Genomic DNA, 18,492 nt, shown 5'->3' on the forward strand with positions numbered 1-18,492 from the left:
TGACAGAAGACAGCACCAACATTTCACAGGCCAGCCTAAGGATCCAACCTAATCTCAGCCAGACTGGCAAATTATGTATTTCAGAGCGTCTTTTATGAGATTAGATCACAGTGTACCATTTCAGGTCACTGCTTTCCCCCCCTCCCACTCCCACATTTGCAAGCATCCTTTTGCAATTTTTCAGTTTGACATGTAGAGAGCAAAAATATTTTGAATTTATGTGGATTTCAGCCCCAGAAAAATTCATGCATGTCTTCAGAGAAGTGTCTGGTCAAATAACAGTGATATTCAATTGAAAGTCTTCCATAAAGCCCCAACAGGCTCCGAGTCCCGCCCTTATATCCCTCCAGAAAATGGCAATACCATACTTTCAAGCCATAAGTCAAGCATGACTAAGCTAAACTCAGTGCTTACTCTATAGACCACACTGCCAGCACCTGCACACTCTCACGCAGCACTTCCTCAAATTCTACGTTTTTCAGCAGAACGATGCAGTTTACAGGGCAGTATACTGGCATTTAAATTTGTACCTGTAAAAACAGCACATTAATTATGCATGCATTGTGAACTTCTAATATGCTTCCTGTTAACAAAATCTGAACATGCATGCAACATTTAAATCTCTGAAGAGTCAAATTCCAGGTGGACCTTTCACATGCAATTTTATTTAAAAAAATAAACCAATCTCAGTCTGCATTTTTCCTGAACTCTGAACTGAAGCTCCTCTGTCCACAGAGCTGCAGACAGCAGGTCTTACATTAGACCCACATCAGATTTCAAAGTTGTCGAAAAATGTGCGCACCCTCTCCATAGTTCCTGTCTGCTGGCATTCAGCCAAGTATGGTCCAGCAGCGTGCCAGCACCCAGACACAGAATAAACAGAGCAAGCGATAGTTGTTCAGTTTACCTAATGCAGAGGGCAAACAAGCCCTAAATCAGCTTAGGAAGAAAAACATGGTGGTTGGTTTTGTTTTTTCTGGATATCACGCAGTAATATCATTTGCCAAAGTTTTACTTTCCATCCTTATGAAACATACACAACATTTTCTCAACCAATATTCCAAAATTTATTGTATGCCGCAAAATATTATTCCCCTCATCTCAGCATGCAAAGTAGAAAACTATTTTAAATGGCTTATTCAGACTTATATAAAGAGAATTTTTTTTCCATTCTCAAAATATTTATGATGTTACTGTCCATTTCCTAATGCAGAATTCACAGTAAACTCAGAGCTGAATAAGGCAAGGTGCCTTTTCAAATTCCTTTTGGAAGCTGGCTGATCACAGAACTTGACTTCAATGTTGCCATCACTGAATGCCTCCCTCCTGGCTTCGTCTGAGTCAGTAGGATCTCTGTGAGAAACACTTGCCTTTTGCCGCCTCATGTTAATCCCCGAGTTCCCCAGTTGCCTGGTTGGAGACACGTTTTCTTTGGCAATGCAGAAGCAGATGGCAGACAGAAAGTTTTTCTTGAAGTTTTCATTCATGAAGGCGTACACAATAGGGTTGCAAATAGAATTGAAGAATCCTATAATCTGAACAATTGCAAAGATCATTTTGACTGTCACATCATCATATTCCTTTTCAAAATTACCTGGAAAGAAAAAAAAAGGAAATATGCTTTAAGCACAGAATGGCCTAACTGCCTACACTTTAGTCTATTTATTTATATCCAGTCCGGCATTAGAAGCTCTTGGTTAAAATCAACAAAAAGACTTTGCTGGAGGTTCTTCACACTAGCAACAGGGTTTTGTCATCAAGGAAAGACCAAGATCTACCACGCAGCTCTGCTTTGTGTATATTTATAAATAAGGATTTGATTTTTTTGGTTCATACATTTGAAAAAGCAATGTATGAACCAAAAAAATTGCCCAATGATCATTGGGCAGAAATGATCACTGCAAGACAAGGCTTCCAGTCTGTTAAGTATAGGCCTTATATGAGTTGTTCTTCTGGAACTGCATTTCATGTCCCTATCAAGTGGGTAAGTACTTTAACACCAAACCCTGTCTTCTCATTGACCATACACAGCTTCCTTCTCTGTGCTGACAGATCAGATCAGCTCATGGAGGTAAAAATGCATCTTCTTGGTCACATCTCTCACTCTTCAGTCATTGAAATCAGAGAGGACTGAATTCCCTGAATTCAAATACTCAGTGCTCAAACTCTGGATAAACACTACAGAAGTTTACATGGCAAGTAAATAAAAGGCCTTGGCACATGAAATAATTCCTGAAATTGGCAATGTAAAGAGAGCAAAGAGTTTGAGTTTAACATGGGACAAAGAATTTTAATATTTACAGTTTCTGCGTTTCTGATTCTACTGAGGCATAAGTATCATTTAGTTCACCCAACTGCCCACCAGACTACTGACTGATCTGCTACAACCTTGCATGTGATAGAAGACAAAGAGCTGCTGCCTCTGGCAAGTAGAGTACAGCAACTACTGAAAACTTCTGTTCCTACGCACAGCCTGCTGCATGGTCCCACATGCTGTCCTAGGAGATGGGAGATGAACAGTGCAATCAGGCAAACAGCAAAAACCAAATATAACAGGCACTGAGGGCATTTCCAAGCTAACATCCAGTCCAGAACACTGGAAAAGTTCAATTGGATTCATTGGGTATTATCACTATGATGTCCACCCAGTATTTGTATTTCCAATGCGTCTTCCTCATTAAAACCAGGGCAACTGAAGGGATACATATTTCATAGCAGTTTAACTCGAAGCAGTATGAAAACTTAGGTGGATGCAAATATAAGTCATCCCACATTAAATTAAAATTAAATTTGGATCAAAAAGTTACCTGTTCAAGAGGTTTTATACTTGGAAATAACCTTTACCTTCCAGCCAGGTACTTCTGACCTTTAAGCAAATGAGTGTAGCATGACAGAAAATTATTCTGGAGATATGCTCATGATCCTAGTAGTCCAGACTTGCTTTTTTGAGTCCTGTAAAGCCTAGCAAACTTCCTTTTTCAGGACTGGATTACATGCTGTACAGGTTGAGGATTAACACTATCCTTTCTAAATGCCTCACATTCTAAAGGAGCTGGTAGAGAGTTTGGGCTCCCTCCCACTCACCCTGCTACACAATTCAGTAGGATTTACAGCAAGCCAAAGATTTATCTTTTTTAAAATTTATTCACACAGCAGGGAAGAAGAGACCTGGCTGACACACAAGTGTGTTTCAGATAAGGTATCTCCCAAACACTTGCTTTTTTCCAAACCTACTCATTTTCCATGAGCACCTGAGACATATGTCACTCAGACTTCAGAGGAATTCATCTAGTTGGTTACGTATCTACTACAGGACAGCATTCCATGATTTATCAGCACAACATTACCCTTTGCCTGCAGAAGGTATAGCTGAATGCTGCAGCAATACTAGCTTTTCACATCCTGTAGTTCCATTATCAAAAGAAAATCCAAAAACAGACTTTATTGTATTAACCCGTGGCAGATACTCACTGTATTCTATCATCATGTGAATCACATGGAAAGGTGCCCAACAGACTGCAAAGAGAAACACCACTGTCACCATCATAACAATTGCTCGCTTCTTCTTCCTGAAATTGCATCAAGACATTCCACACTGAATCACTAAGAATTGACCGGCAGATAGACGAGTCTCTTCAAGTTAGATCTGTAAATATGTCCTGATGGTTGCAGATGGAAATAAAAACCTTGGGAGAATGCTCAATTCCCTTTGAAACAAAAAAATGCAGCATCATTAAAATACAATATGTCAATTAACACCTTTCACTTCCCTCTTTTGAGAAAGGAATACACTTCCCAGCTGCAGCAAGCAATCACATTAGCATATCCTGCAAGGCATTTTCACTCTTGTTCATGTAGATGCAATTCCAATAGTAAGAGATGGAGGGACAACATATGAAATTGCATTGATAGCTAAAAGTACAAGAGTCCCTTTCTACATCTGAGAGCACTGACCTGCAGCACCTGATTACGCAGAGAATTTGACAGAGTAAAAGAAACTACGCCTGCAACGTTCAACATTTGCTGGTAGGTGAAGTGCTAGAAACACTCTGCCTTCATTGTGGTATCTCACAAACTCAAGGTATGCATGTATTTATTGTCATCATCAAATTGATATAGAGTTCATATGACTACCTTTATAGATCCTAGATGGATCTCGCACTTCACTGGTAAATTACAGGACATTCTCCCACTGTGTGAAATAAACCCAAAGTTTACATGTCACCTTAATTCCTGCAAGATTGCACCCTCCTTTGGTTTTGACTTCCAAGGGTCTGCTTCTTCAGGCACTTTGTTAGACAAATACCTAAGGCATCACTTATCTTCAAGCTGCTTGTCAGTATTCTCCTTACAGTCGATGCTCAAGGTCATATTCCTCAATGACCAAAAATGTTAAGACATTTCTAGCGCATCAGGCAACAGGTCATTTTGCCAAATGAAAGGAAAACACATGAGGCAATATTAAAGGTGGCTCATACTTAGTGCTAAATAGTTAAGTTAATGATTACTGATTTTCATAACTTTTTGGGTAGGGCACTGCCATCTGGACAGTCTCACACAAACACATCTGAGAACACTCAAAACTCCTTGGAAGCTATATCCAGTTAAGCTATATGTGCTAATATGTTTAACTTATAATAGGATCATAAAGCACCATTCAATCTCAGAATTACAAAACAAAGTTTCCATAGAACATACAGATATAACATAGGAGCGTTTTGCCCAAGTCATCTTCTAACTCATGGCCTACATCTTTAAAAAACAAGTATTTCCCAATGTATAAGAAGAGATTTATCGAAAGGACTTCAAGGGGTGGCTACAGTATACTTTGCAGAAAGCAATCTGTTTAAGTTACCTTACATTAGGTATCTTAAGCAATTAAAAATCTAGCTAACTTAAAATCTGCTCTATGCTTACAGACTTCCCAACAGATAAGGAAAGGCAGAATTATTTCCTTTTTTTTTTTGGCACAAATTTTCAAGAACTGTCAAAAGGAAAAAGCTTTCTAGAATCAAAGTTCCAACTGTATTTTTGAGGCTTTTTTGTATGTTTTGTACAAACCTTGATATTTTAGACATTTCACTTCCATGAATGGTTTGCAGAACTGAAGCATCTCCCACTCGCTTCTTAATCCAGAGTTCATAGCCAATTTTAGTGTACAAAAAAAGCATCAACATCAGTGGAAGGAGGAAGAGTATAACAAGAATAAACGTTGTATATATCTTCTGATAAATCGGACTGGCCCATTCTTCCAAGCAACAAACATACACTTTTTCATATAGAAAGTCATATTTAACCTGTAACAAGTGTAAAGAAAACGAATCACTTTTATTATATAAAAGCCAAGCAAATTCAAATATCCCTTGCCCTTAATATAACCACCAAAATTCAGAGAGACCTTTCAAAGTGACTAAATTCTTCCAACCACTTCACATCCAGTGTTGGGTTGATCCCAACGAAGAGAGTTCAGGAGATGCTCCGATTTACACTCCTCCTCAAAAAAAATTAAACTACAATGGGCACTACATTTTAAACTCTGTGGAGTTCTTCCAAATCTCAGGGAACACTGTATCATCCTGGAACACTAATCTAAGCCCTACATTGTTGTGTGGCAGTGCACCCATAAGGCAAAAGGGAGCCACAGTACAATTTACAGATACAATTACTGCTCTTCAGCATAACTGGGGAGGGTAGACACAACTAGTCCGTGCTGCTAGTTCTTCTTCCAGTGCATGCATGTTCTAATCCTTAACTTTTCTCATGCTGGTACATAAAACAAGTACTCCTCTTAACCCACTCTAATTTCTTGGGAGTTTATTCAACTTCATTGCTAAAGGTACAAAAAGATCCGTAAAGATCCATTTCACCTAACATACCTCAAGCCGTTGCACATGCCACATAGGTGATCCAACAATAACTGCCAGCAACCAGACTATGCCTGTAAACAAATACATGTTTTAACGCTTTCTACAACAAGCAGTGTAAGTTTTGGTATGAACAGTTTAACAGCATCATTAAAAAGTCAGGTAAAACCGACAATTTAAACAAAGAACAAATTCACATCATTAACAGCATGCTCTTTTGTTATCAGTTTTCTTTCTCTTAAACTACCTTCATCTATTGGTATTTGAGTCTGAAGGCAACTTAATTTGCATGAGTAGCATTATGTGTTACAATGGAATGACCATTTACAGCTGTGACCTTTAATACTGTTTTAGCAGTTTCACCTGGCCAAAGCCAGTTACTTAGTCTAGGCTAAGTAAATCTTCAACTTCAGATTTTAAGTTTATCACAAGGGTTTTGGCTAGTAATTACTATACATACAGGCACTATCCTTGAGCTTTTTTATAAATATTACCATACTTATTAACTCTACCTCTGATTCAATGGCATATCAGTGCCTTCTGTTCTGTCATGCCATCTACAGCAGCTATGCTGAAGAGTATTTCCCTATACACACAATAGCTGGAGATGCCTATAATCTTACCAAGCATCGTGAAAGCTCTTTTATTGGTGTACTGCCATTTCATTTTTAGTGGATGCACAATTCCCTGGTGTCTTTCCACAGCAATGCAGGTCATTGTAAGAATTTCAGTTACAATAGCAGTTGATTGAACAAACGGTACCATCTTGCAAGCAAAGGCACCTGCAATAGTCAGAAAGCAAGGTATGCAACTGTTGCATTTCATGAAAAATTTATTAGATTTCATTACTGCAGCGTTATTGTGCAAAAAGAACAGGCTAATATTCTTAGGTTTATTTGAACAGCTAAACTGGTAAGTCACCTCTTTAAACTACTCATCAAATGCAGCTTTCAATAGTCATTCCTCCATTGTACACACTACATCTGCAAAACCAAGACTTCTAAGGACATGCTTGCTCTGTATCAGTCTGAGACTTAGTCCTGTTTCACTTTTGACAAACCTGTTTGTCAAATTCCACAATCTACTTTCAAGAATGCCAAGCTACAGGGGTATTTATTATCTTGGCAGATTACTCTCCCTTTTTATGAAGGCATTGAACAGCTTTATTTTCTTTGTTTCTTTTTAAACCACTTATAGTTCAAAAATCGTTGAGCAACCTGGTCTAGTAGGGGTTGGAACTAGATGATCTTTGAGGTTCCTTCACCCTAAACCAGTCTATGAATCTTTGATTTAAAACAATTTCAGATCCTAAAGAGGAAAATTAGTCAAAGTGTAACATGCCCACTTAAGACAAGTGAATTTCAAGTCAGTATTACTTAAATCTCACTCCTTATAACAAGATTAACATTGCAGGAAAAACAGACTCAACACAGGACAAAATGCATCTTGTTTATTACCCAATCAAAACAGAGAAGGATAATGAGAAATAAAACCCAATATTAAAACACTTCCCCCATCCCCTCCCTTCTTCCCAGGCTCAACTTTATTCCCAATTCTGTCCCTCCTCCTCCCTGAGCAGCACAGGGGAAGATGGGGAAGAGGTGTTTCAGTCAGTTAAAGAGTTGTCTCCATCGCTCCTTCCTTCTTTAGGGGAGGATTCCTCGCACTCTTCCCCCTGCATGTGGTCCCACCCACAGCACAGTCCTCCACAAACATCTCCAACGTAAGTCCTTTCCCACAGGGCTTCAGCACTTCACAAACTGCCCCAGCATGGCTTCCATGGGGTGCAGACCTTCAGGAACAGACTGCTCCAGCACAGTCCCCCACAGGGTCACAATTACCTCCAGCCAACCTGCTCCAGGACAGCCCCTCTCTCCAGGGGCTGCAGATCCTGCCAGGATCTTGCTCCAACACAAGCTTCCCACAGGGTCACAGCATCCTTCAGGTGTCTCTACCTGCTGCAGCATGGGGTCCTCCGCAGGCTGTAGATGGGATCTCTGTTCCCCATCATCTTCCACGGGCTGCACAGGGACAACCTGCTTCACCATGGTCTTCTCCACGGGCTGCAGGGGAATCTCTCCTCTGGTGCCTGGAGTGCCTCCTCATCCCTCCACCCCATTTCTTCACTGACCTGGGTGTCTGCAGAGTTTCTTGCACCTTCTCACTCCTTTCTCTGGAGGCAAAAAACAGCTGCTTGCAATTTTTTTTTCCTTTCTTAAATATGTTATCACTGAGGTGCTACCACCATCGCTGACTGGCTCAGCCTTGGTCAGCAGAGTGTCTATCCTTGAGCCAGCTGGTATTGGCTCTGTCAGACCTGGAGGAAGCTAATAGCAGAATCCACCCTTGCAGCCCTCCACCACCACTACCAAAACCTTGCCACACAAACCCACAACCACCCCAAACTGTAATAAACAGAAGAAGCAAGTAGCTTGTGAGATGGAAGAAAGCATTAGAAATATTTGTCTTTCAAAGGTGAGAAACAGAATATGCACTCTTCCTCAAACCTATGATGAAAAGTGATATAAGAAATATAAGATCTATTTGCTTCAAATAAATCTGATACATCAATTAGAACATTCACTGCCTACAGGTAACTGCTGAAAACAAGACTATCCTCCTGCACTTCAGTTACACTGCAACTCCCATCCGACAACTTCACAGCAGTCAGTAAATTACAACCATATAACAAATTACATTAGAAAATAGTAATTAAGTTTCCGTAAAGAAAAAACTTAACATACATATACAATATCCTCTTACTTATCAAAAAACAGTCTCCTACCTTGTAAAAGAGTGCTTTCTAATTAAACAGACACCTCACCCTTTAATGATTAATTGGAAAGATACAACCCCTTTCTAGAAAAATACTTATCAAGTGCTAATTCCAGACAACATTAAGATTTATATAAGATGGTGTTTCTTAGCTGCTGGTTTAAATCATTAATTACTGAAGCCACCTTCAGTGTCAAGTGAAAGAATTTAAGAGAAGCTCTTAAATCATTCACTTTTTTTCCAAGTTGGCCATCTTGTTTTATTATTACTAATTTTTTAATCTTAAAGCCCTACAAGTCTTTACATCACCGAAAATGAACAAAATCATTATTTGCTTCTTCTTTCCTCAAAGGGTGCAATAAAAGCAGGCAAAATACACCATTCCAGCAGGAATTGGCAGCTAAAGCTCACCAGACACAGCAGCCTCCCAACGCTGCACTCCCCAGTCCCAGTCACCCACTCTCAGAAGATAAGCCAGTCTACATGGACTACCCTGCTTCCCTATATATTTCTGTTAATTGACTCCAATTAGATTTACCCTCAGGCTTCACAATGATAGATCACTGGTAAATACAATATACAGGATTAAAAAGTGAGGACGACTTCAAAACAGAAATTCGTCTTCTATTGCCTGCTTACATGCACCCTATCCTTGAGTTAACCAGATACTTTCAGACCAAAAAACATTCCCCTCGCCCTTAAATCAGAATTGGGACATGATAAAAATCCAGGATTAATGCAATAACTGACTTTTGATTGAAAACAAGGTTTCGTCTAATTTACACGAGAAGTCTGGCTAGATCCTCACTTAAACTGAAGTTTAAATTATTGAGGATGACTCCAAACTTTGCGCAGGCAACAGTTACCTGGAGTCATTAATGCAGATTAAAAGAGCCAAACTTTAGACAGTCCCTGGGGAAAATGGTGCTAGTTTCTGCTTCTCAATGCACAACAAACAGCTAGACTTAATCCAGGACCTCAAGAAACCTAGGACATGTTTTGTACTATGTGGCACAAAACACATGACACCTACATAATGCGTCCCCATGCAAAGATAAACACAGCCCCAGCACATTAAGCTTTCCGACAAGATCACAGGACTGAAGCCTTCTTTTGTAAAACCAAGTACTGGGAAAACATTGGTCTATTTGACAGATTATTGTTCAATTTTGCTTCAGTTCTTTTGCAATCTATGAAATAGTTTTAGGCATCCTGTATGCCTAATATGAATAAATCAGAATCCAATTAGTATTTTTCCAAGACTTTCTAAAGGCTATTTAAAAATACTTTTTCAGCATTCTCATTTTTTCCCTGCTCATTTTCAACACACATCCCCCCGCATGGAAATATGTGACGAATCACAGAATCATTAAGGTTGGAAAAGACCTCCAAGATCATCTAGTCCAATCGTCCCCCTACCACCTATATTACTAACTAAACCACATCCCTAAGTACCTCATCCAACTTTTCCTTCAACACCCCAAGGGACAGTGACTCCACCACCTCCCTGGGCAACCCATCCTAATGACTAACCACTCTGAGAAGAAATTTCTCCTAATTTCTAACCTGAACCTCCCCTGGCACAACTGGCATCCATTCCCTCTCATCCTATCACTACTTATCTGTGAGAAGAGGCTGATTCCCAAGATCACCACAACCTCCTTTCAAGGAGTTAGAGAGAGCAATAAGGTCTCCCTTGAACTTCCTCTTCTCCAGGCTAAACGGTCCCAGTTCCCTCAGCTGGTCCTCCTATGACTTGTGTCCCAGTCTCTTCACCAGCTTCATTGCCCTTTTCTGGACACGTCCCAGGGCCTCGATGTCTTTCTCACAGTGAGGAGCCCAAAACTGAACCCAGCACTAGAGGTGTAGCCTCACCAGAGCTGAGTACAGGAGGATGATCACGTCCTTGGTCCTGCTGACTACGTTATTCCTGATGTAAGCCAGGATGCCATTGGCATTCTTGGCCACCTGGGCACACTGCTGGCTCATGTTCGGGTGAGTGAGTGTCAACCAACACACGCAGATCCTTTTCCTCTGTACAGCTTTCCAGCCACCCTGCCCCAAGCCTGTAGCGCTGCCTGGGGTTGTTATGACCAAACTACAGGACCCGACACTTCGCTATGTTTAACTTCATCCCATTGATTCAACCTGTCCAGGTCCCTCTGGAGGGCCTTCCTACCCTCTGCCAGGTCAACGCTTCCCCCCAACTTGGTGAGTAGTTTACCTAACATCTTAAATACGTATCACAATGTTTAACTTTCTACAAGGTAAAAGCTTGCAGAAAACATTTCCAACAGATTGTTGGTGAAGACAGCACTGCAGCATTTAATACTGACAGTTTCCAACTGGGAAAGAAAATTACTTGCAGATGAATACTGTGAATGAAAACAACTAATTGTTTGTCCATTCCAAGAAGCCAAGAGGTTCCCAGAAATATTCCTTATGCACTTCTGAAACCTGCATAGATTATTCAAGCAATGCTTTGTTTTCCCCGATAACACATTCAGAAGGCTGCAAATTTTTCCCCCCTCATTATCAGATGTTGTGCTATGATTTAGCCACTTCATCACCCATTTAAAAGATCCATTTTTCTATTATTAGGGTAACAAAGGCAAAAATCCCAAAACCGTTACCCGGTAAAAGTTAAATTGCTCCTTCCTCTGTTAAAATGTTGCTGACAAAGCCTTTGCAATAAAATTTTATCACAGTTTGTAAACCAGTTCTCTCCAGCTCCCTTGATACAAGCAAGGTCAGTTTTCCTCTATTTTGTAACTTCCAACCAAAAAACAAGTCAGTCATCCTACAGATAATATCCTTAAAGGTCTCTCATACTTGTGCAATGCATTGTTTTGTATCAATTCTTGGGTATTTTGCATCCTTAGTATACTGTGTCTCACACGTTACCTGTAGAGGATAAAGAATATTAAACATACACCTGTCCAGAAAAAGGCACGAGTGTAGCACCTGATAACAGGCTTGTGGTAATTCAAGTCTGTTAATGGTCAGCTACAGCAACGGAGATAAAATGGTATGGCATGACCTCATGCAATCAGACCCTGCGGCTCAAATAGGCTCTTGTTTCTTTACTAATGCACAACAGAGTCCACACCATTCCCTCTGTCCTGCAATTCCAATGTGTGAACTGCAGACCTTGAGCTATCTGACCAAGTTATTCCACCCTGTCCACACTCCTTCCCCCTTTGCTGCAAGGCTCATGTCCAGTTTCTCTGCATAAACAGAAGCACCACAGACTTCAGGCAAACTTGGATCAGCAGCTTATTTCAAAATGCAGCAATGTGTGAGTAAAACCAAATAGGAACATCCAAAGACACAGGATTGCTGTGCAGCACAGCGCTGGTATTAGGACACAAACCACTACAATAAACTACTGTCTGCAACTGTGGTACAAACAAGTAGTAACGCAGTTGGGATTTTTTTGGCAGGGATATAGGTTAAAGATCCAGATCTCTTCTCAAGAAAGAGACTCTCTAGGCAGGGAGCAAGACAGGACATGGCAAACACATTCCTGATTCACTCAATGCAAGGCAGGGAATGCTGTGTATTTCTACCAAGAAAAAGGATGTAACCACTACCTCACATGAAACACTAACCAATCGATCCACACCTTAAAACCTGCTTTATTTCTTTGCTCAATTATTTCAACAGCCAATATTTCAAATCAATCATCACGTTCAATATTTACACTACTTAATAAGATGCACAAGTTGCAGTAAGAAATTCCCTGTGTTGAATGTGTGAGTGAACCATGTTTCCTTTTGCCAGCATATGCCAATAAGTTTACACATACATTAAAAAACCCTACACTTATTATTTCCTTTACAGAGACATTCACTGTATAACCCTTTCTGAAACCATCTTCATACAGAATTTTAAGCAAATTCCACAAAACACACAACAACAGGGCATGGACAATGCAGGGTAAGACAAGACTTTACCAATACACACAAAACTAGGAAAATCACCCTACTCTTACGGAAGCAGGACAGTCTCGAGACACAACCCCCCCTCACGCTGCAGGAAACAAATGAGGAGTGTTCTTGTGCCCCTGACCTGATGTAGAGCAAGTCTAGACAATTTAAATTGGAAAGTTAGGAGGGAAAAAAAAAAAAAAAAGCTTAAAACTGGAGATTCAAATAACTGGATGTCTCATGTCCAGCTTTACTGTCTAGTATTAACCCTAACAGCATGTCAGCAGTTGGAGAGCATTTAAAAACCCTTCGGTATCAAAGAATTTTCCAGAAGCAAGTTGAGATTCAAGTTTCTAATGTCTCGCTGCAGAACTTAGAGGTATCCGAGAAATCCAGACACAAAAGACATGGTGATTTCCATTGCCAAGATGTAGTTTCCATCCCTCAGGAAGGAATGCTTATGCATTCTCCTACAGGAAAGCTGTAAGTAATATTAACACACTGCTTGACCCAAGAAGTTTGCTAAAGAACAGAAAGCACCCCAAGTACTCCAGTAGGTATTAAATGCCACTTGGTTTTTAACCAAACCTTTAGAGAAAAGGAAAGCACCATATCAAGGAGCATCCACTATGACAACAATGTACAGAAGAACCATCCCTCTCCTGAGTGGCTGCTAGAGGCCACACAAAATAGGCGGGGGAACCTAAAATGCTGCCATGTTCAAGCCATGTCTTCAGATGACTCACTGTTCTCTGAACAACAGGAAAAGCCACCCTCCGACACCTGTCTTAAGAATACATATGCCAACTGATAAGATGTGAAATTCACAAGGAAGAGCCTGTACTGCTAGGTCTATTTTCACGTAATGTTTTTGACTTCATCTTTTGTCGGACTACTATATTATAAAACATTAAATGTTACTCTCCAGGCAGTTCTGCAATGATAACGTCATTACTCAGCTAACTAAGCAGTGCCAGAAAATAAAGTGTCTCTTGTAATATTTGGCCCAGAGAAAAAAAAAAAGCCCCAAAATTATTTTTAACAGCACTGCCATCAGTGTGCCATCAGACCACTACTGCTGCTATGATCATGAGAGCAAATCCTCAACTGCTTCAGTTCCCACCAAGACTAACTTTGCTGTATGCACCAATCCACCCCTTAGTCCAATTCCCATTTTATCTTCCTCTTACTCATAAATATGATCCCAGTCATCATTTATGCCAGAACCACAACTCTCATTCTATTGCACAGCACAGAGGAATGTCTTGCAGGACAGCCATTTCAGTTGTAAAATATAAATTCAGAAATAAAATAATATCATGTCACTGTTAAGAGTCTCACAGCTATATAGATAGAGACCAATTCACCCACTTATGGTGAAGATGGTGCTGCTCCCAGATGCTATGTAGAGCTAGCAGGTCTGTGTTAATGCTGCATAATCACCAGGCCAAGTGAGCCACACAGTAGTTTTCTTGAAATTGCAGTTGCTAAATTGTGGGTGAAGAGCACCCACTGGAAAAAGTCACACCAGTGCTTTAGTTTTTCCTGTCTCCATCGGGAGTGCTGATAAGTGTAATACCCTGAAATTAAGAAAACTCCAGTTTCTAAAGAATTCTGACAAACCCTGTCTATTAGAGGGTCCACTTTACCATCCATAATTTGAATTACTTTACCTCACATTCTCCTTGGAGTCCTAACACAAACTACACACACCTGGAACACTTTGAGGTGTGAGTTTCACCCTTTGCTTTAGTGAGACCGAAGTGGTAGGTAGTCCCTTCTGATATAATCCCATAACGTCTTAAAGTGTAACAGCTACTCTGAAACTGTAACTGTTACTATGTTTGTATGTTCTGCCTCTACAATCTATAAAACGTTTGCAGTTTTCCCCTCACTTCTCATTCTGCTGTGGGTTTCTGAAGGGGAAAAGAGAAAGAAACACAAACACACATATACAAGCATGGAAATAAAGAACCAGTTCCAAATGGAAATCAAGTACAAAACTTACTCAGTGTCTCAGTTCACATCAACTAGTACAGATGCTTGTTTTAGTTAAATCAAGATATAAAGTGACCAAATGCTCAGAAACCCAAAGATATTTCTAGCATCAAGCTTCTCAGGGTGCACCACTTTTTCCACTGGGAATATGTAACATAATTAAGTCACCTTTTTCTTAAAGGAATTGGTGCTTGCACTATTCTGAAATGTGTCATTAAGACAGATGAGAAGAAGCCTTTTCAGACTACAAAAACAAAAGGCAAAAGGAAAATTAAACTCACAAAGCTAGCAAGGAAAAGACCAACTGCAATCACCATGCTTCACAGTGTAAGCCTCCGGAATCAGACACCCTTGGGATACCATCAGTTTACATCTCATTTGTTTTTGTGAATTTTACTTTGCACACAGCCAACAGTGTAGGGTAACACCCATTAATTATGTTACTTATTATGTCCTCCCAGTACTGTGCTAGCTAAAGCTAGTTATCTTACCAGGACCATAAAGGCTGATAAAAAGCCAACAGAACCTATGAAGCTACTTCTACTGAAGGTGCTGTAGTACAGCAGAGAGGGTAGGAAAAAAAAAGTACAGTAAATGACACAGAACAGTAAACAGTATCTAGTTACTATCTGAAAGTATTTGTTGCAACCTTTTACATTCACTATTTCTAGATTTTTCTCAAGCACAGTCAGCAACAGAAGATAAATTAAAACATACTTTCCACATATAGTTCCACGTGCCCACACCATGATCTGCTGTAATTCAGCTCAGGCGGCAGCTTCACCCTACCCAACTTTTAGTTGATTCTGGTCAGACATACAGTCAAGCTGACAAACCAGGGCATCCCTTAGCAGTGAGAATCACAACTCTTTAGGAAAGCTACTCAATTCAGTCTTTTCCACTTTATGTGAGATCTCTTGATGCCACCAGTAACTTTCTGCTGTATTCTTCTTCAAGCAGGAGAACCTGAGTCAAAATGAAGGCATCGCAGTATAGCTCTCAATCTATTCCACTATTTTTATTTACACACCCTTATTAGTTTGGGGATTCACATCTGTACTGTCTTAGAACAGCAGTTACCTCCCCCAAAGACAGCTCATAAGAAAATAAAGCAGTTGTGCTTACTACCAGTAGCCCTGGAGTTTTGCATTCATCACTTCTCCCAAAAAGTTCCTGCTTTTCAGACAGAAGTAAAGCACTCTTCACTTTGAGTTACCCATCCTAATGCTTCTCAGATCTCCTCTCACCTGCCAATACCCATCCGTCATTCTAGTCTGTGGGATGTGCTGGAATTAAATCTCCCTGTTCCGAAGGTAACCTTTGCTGTCTCCTAACAATAGAAGCACAGGAAGCTTTGGAAATTGAAACATAACTATGTCAATTTACAAACATTCTTTCTGTTTATATTGAAATATCCTGAAAAATATTCCAACTTGTGGTTGTACAAGATGTTGTCTGCTACTAGCTGTAAAACCATCCTTTTTGTTGTCCCACTTAGGGCTGTCAAACACTGGTTTCAGACCAAGAAAAGGAAGATAAATACCACTTACAGCGTTGCTTCATCTTTGTCTTTTTGATACTTTGATACTTTGGAACTGGGATGCACAAAAAAAGGAAAAAAAATAGTAATTCTTTCTGGGCATCAGGGAGGCCTTGCCTGAAGGTCCTTCACATCAACAGGAGCACAGTAAAACTCCCAAGATATAAACATATCTTGAAAGTAATTCATCGTTTCAACATAAATCCTTCACGTTCTCTCTGTTCCCTATTTCTCCGAGGATGCATTTTTTTGCCTCACGAGAGGTTAAGGAGGTCTGACTCCGAGTCAGATGCTGTCTGAGTAGCTTAAACTGAATAAAGACCGAATGGTATCTCATTTGCCAGACAGATTTCATTAGTAAGAGGGGGAAAACAAAGTGCCGCAAGACTACCCTCATCAGTACCGCACAGCATGTAGTTTCTCTCACACACGCACACCACAGCTTTTAGGGAACACAAGCGTGAAAGCGCTTCAGGGTTTAACACAACCGGAGGGACCGCGGTAGCCGTTATTTACCGCGGGAAAGCAGCCGAGAGCGGGCTAAGGCTCCTTAACTACGCGCACGACGATAGCGCCCAGTCCCGCGGGGAAAAAAGCTCCGGACGCAACCAGCCGCCTCAATGAGTTTTACTGGGAGAGTTTAAGCCCCGCACGACAGCCAAAAGCTCCGCGGGGGTGCGCGGAAGTAACGCGGCCCGGCGGGAGGGCGACAGCCCCCTCACAGCGGGGCGGCCGTGCCCTTCCTCCTCAGCGGATAACCGGCCCAAACGGCCGCGGGACGCGTCGCACCCCTCGCCTCACAGACGGCGGGAAGGAGAAGGGTCCCTCACAGAGAAAGGGAGAGAGAAGGAGGGGTCTCAGCGGCGGCGCTGGCCACAAGCGCTGCCTCCTCCCGCCCTTCCCCTCTACACCTCGGCGTCCGCCCTCTCCCCACCTCCCTTCAGCGGCCACCGAGCCCGGCACGGCCCGGGACTGCCTGCGCCGGCACCCACCGCCGAACCAGTTGGAGGAGATGTTCTGCAGCATGGTGAAGGGAACGCAGAAGAAGGCGATGAGGAGGTCGCTGAGCGCCAGGGAGCAGATGAAGATGTTGGTGACGGTTCTCATGGCTTTGCTGCGGGTCACCACGTAGAGCACTAGGCAGTTACCGAAGAGCGCCAGAGCGAAGATGAGCACGCAGATGAGGACGAAGGCCACCTTGGTGCGCCCCGGCAGCTCCGGGATGTACACCAGCGGCTGCAGCCCGTAGAAGGTGATGAACTGTTCCCGAGTCACGTTGTTGTCCCGCAGGAGCTGCGCGAACTGCTCCGGAGTGATGTTCAGGGACCGCATGGCGCCGTACCCCTCACTCCCTTTCCCTCAGCGCCGCCGCCCGCGCCCTTCCATCGCCAGACCGGCGCCCCTCCGGAGCGCTGCCGGAGCGCGGGGCAGAGCAGCCGGCGCTGGACCGCACCTGGCGCTGGAAAGAGGGCGGAGACCCGGGAGCAGCCCGCGGGGGGGATGGGGCGATGGCTGCGCGGCCAGCCCCGCCCGGCGGCAAACTTCGAGGGGGCGGCACCGCCCGCCGGCAGCCGCACCCCGCGGAGGTCAGTCAGCGCGCCACGCGAATCCCACCGGCCGCTGAGGAGCCGTTAAGCCGGAGCTCTTTGGCCCCGAGCAGCGCCCGTCCCGGGAGCTTCCCGCCATCCCCGTCAGAACCCGCGGGGCAGCTAGTGACCGCCCCCGGCCGGTGTCTCTCCTCGGCTCGAAGCGCCCAAGGCGGAAGCTGAAGCTCCCAGAGAAGCCTTTTCTCACGTTTGGAACAGGCCGAGAGAGAAAGGAGGGAGGCGGCCGCCTGCGCGGGAGAACACCCGTCGCCTCTGCCCCAACGCCGCTCCCGCCCTCACCCCATAGCGAGCCAGCGCTCAGACAGAAAAGTAATGTTTCAGACTTTCGGCCACTGAGCTTGCAGACATCCCGGGAGGCTCCTGGAGACTCCTTTCCCAGGGAGATAGGTGTTCACCAGCACTGCAGCCGTGCCCGATGGAGATGTCTTGTCAGAATCCCACCCTACTCACCTAGTGCCTAGGCTGCCTAGGTAAGGTGATGCAGGCTGCTAGGGTGGGCTAGCGAACTGGCTGCAGCCGTAGGTGAGAAAACACTGCTGCAGATTGAATGTGAGTAGCCAAGGGGGTTAAGGTCTGAAGGAGAGGTCAAGTTGAAAACTGGCATCAATTTATCTTCCAACCGGTTTTAAATTGCCTAGTATCACATTCTCACTAGCGCAGGTATGCCCCCTTTGTATGATAATAGATTTGATAGCAACGACCTGGGTTTGCTCTCACATAATAAATTATCAAAAATTAATAAGGCAATAACAATACAGGAAGCGGTTCTGGCAGCACTC

At 42.6% G+C, this 18,492-nt stretch overlaps 1 protein-coding gene across 1 annotated transcript; it reads right to left on the minus strand.

Annotated features, from left to right (window-relative positions):
• Positions 1-1,190: 1,190 nt before the first annotated feature.
• Positions 1,191-17,438, minus strand: QRFPR (pyroglutamylated RFamide peptide receptor; the record flags this gene model as incomplete). The annotated part of the gene is made up of 6 exons (XM_084264007.1): positions 1,191-1,594; positions 3,472-3,569; positions 5,062-5,297; positions 5,877-5,938; positions 6,488-6,646; positions 17,099-17,438. The coding sequence occupies 6 exons, from the start codon at positions 17,436-17,438 to the stop codon at positions 1,191-1,193; spliced, it is 1,299 nt and encodes a 432-aa protein (XP_084120133.1).
• Positions 17,439-18,492: the final 1,054 nt, after the last annotated feature.

Source organism: Gallinula chloropus (assembly GCF_964237585.1).
Source record: "Gallinula chloropus genome assembly, chromosome: 4".
Lineage (NCBI taxonomy): Eukaryota > Metazoa > Chordata > Aves > Gruiformes > Rallidae > Gallinula > Gallinula chloropus.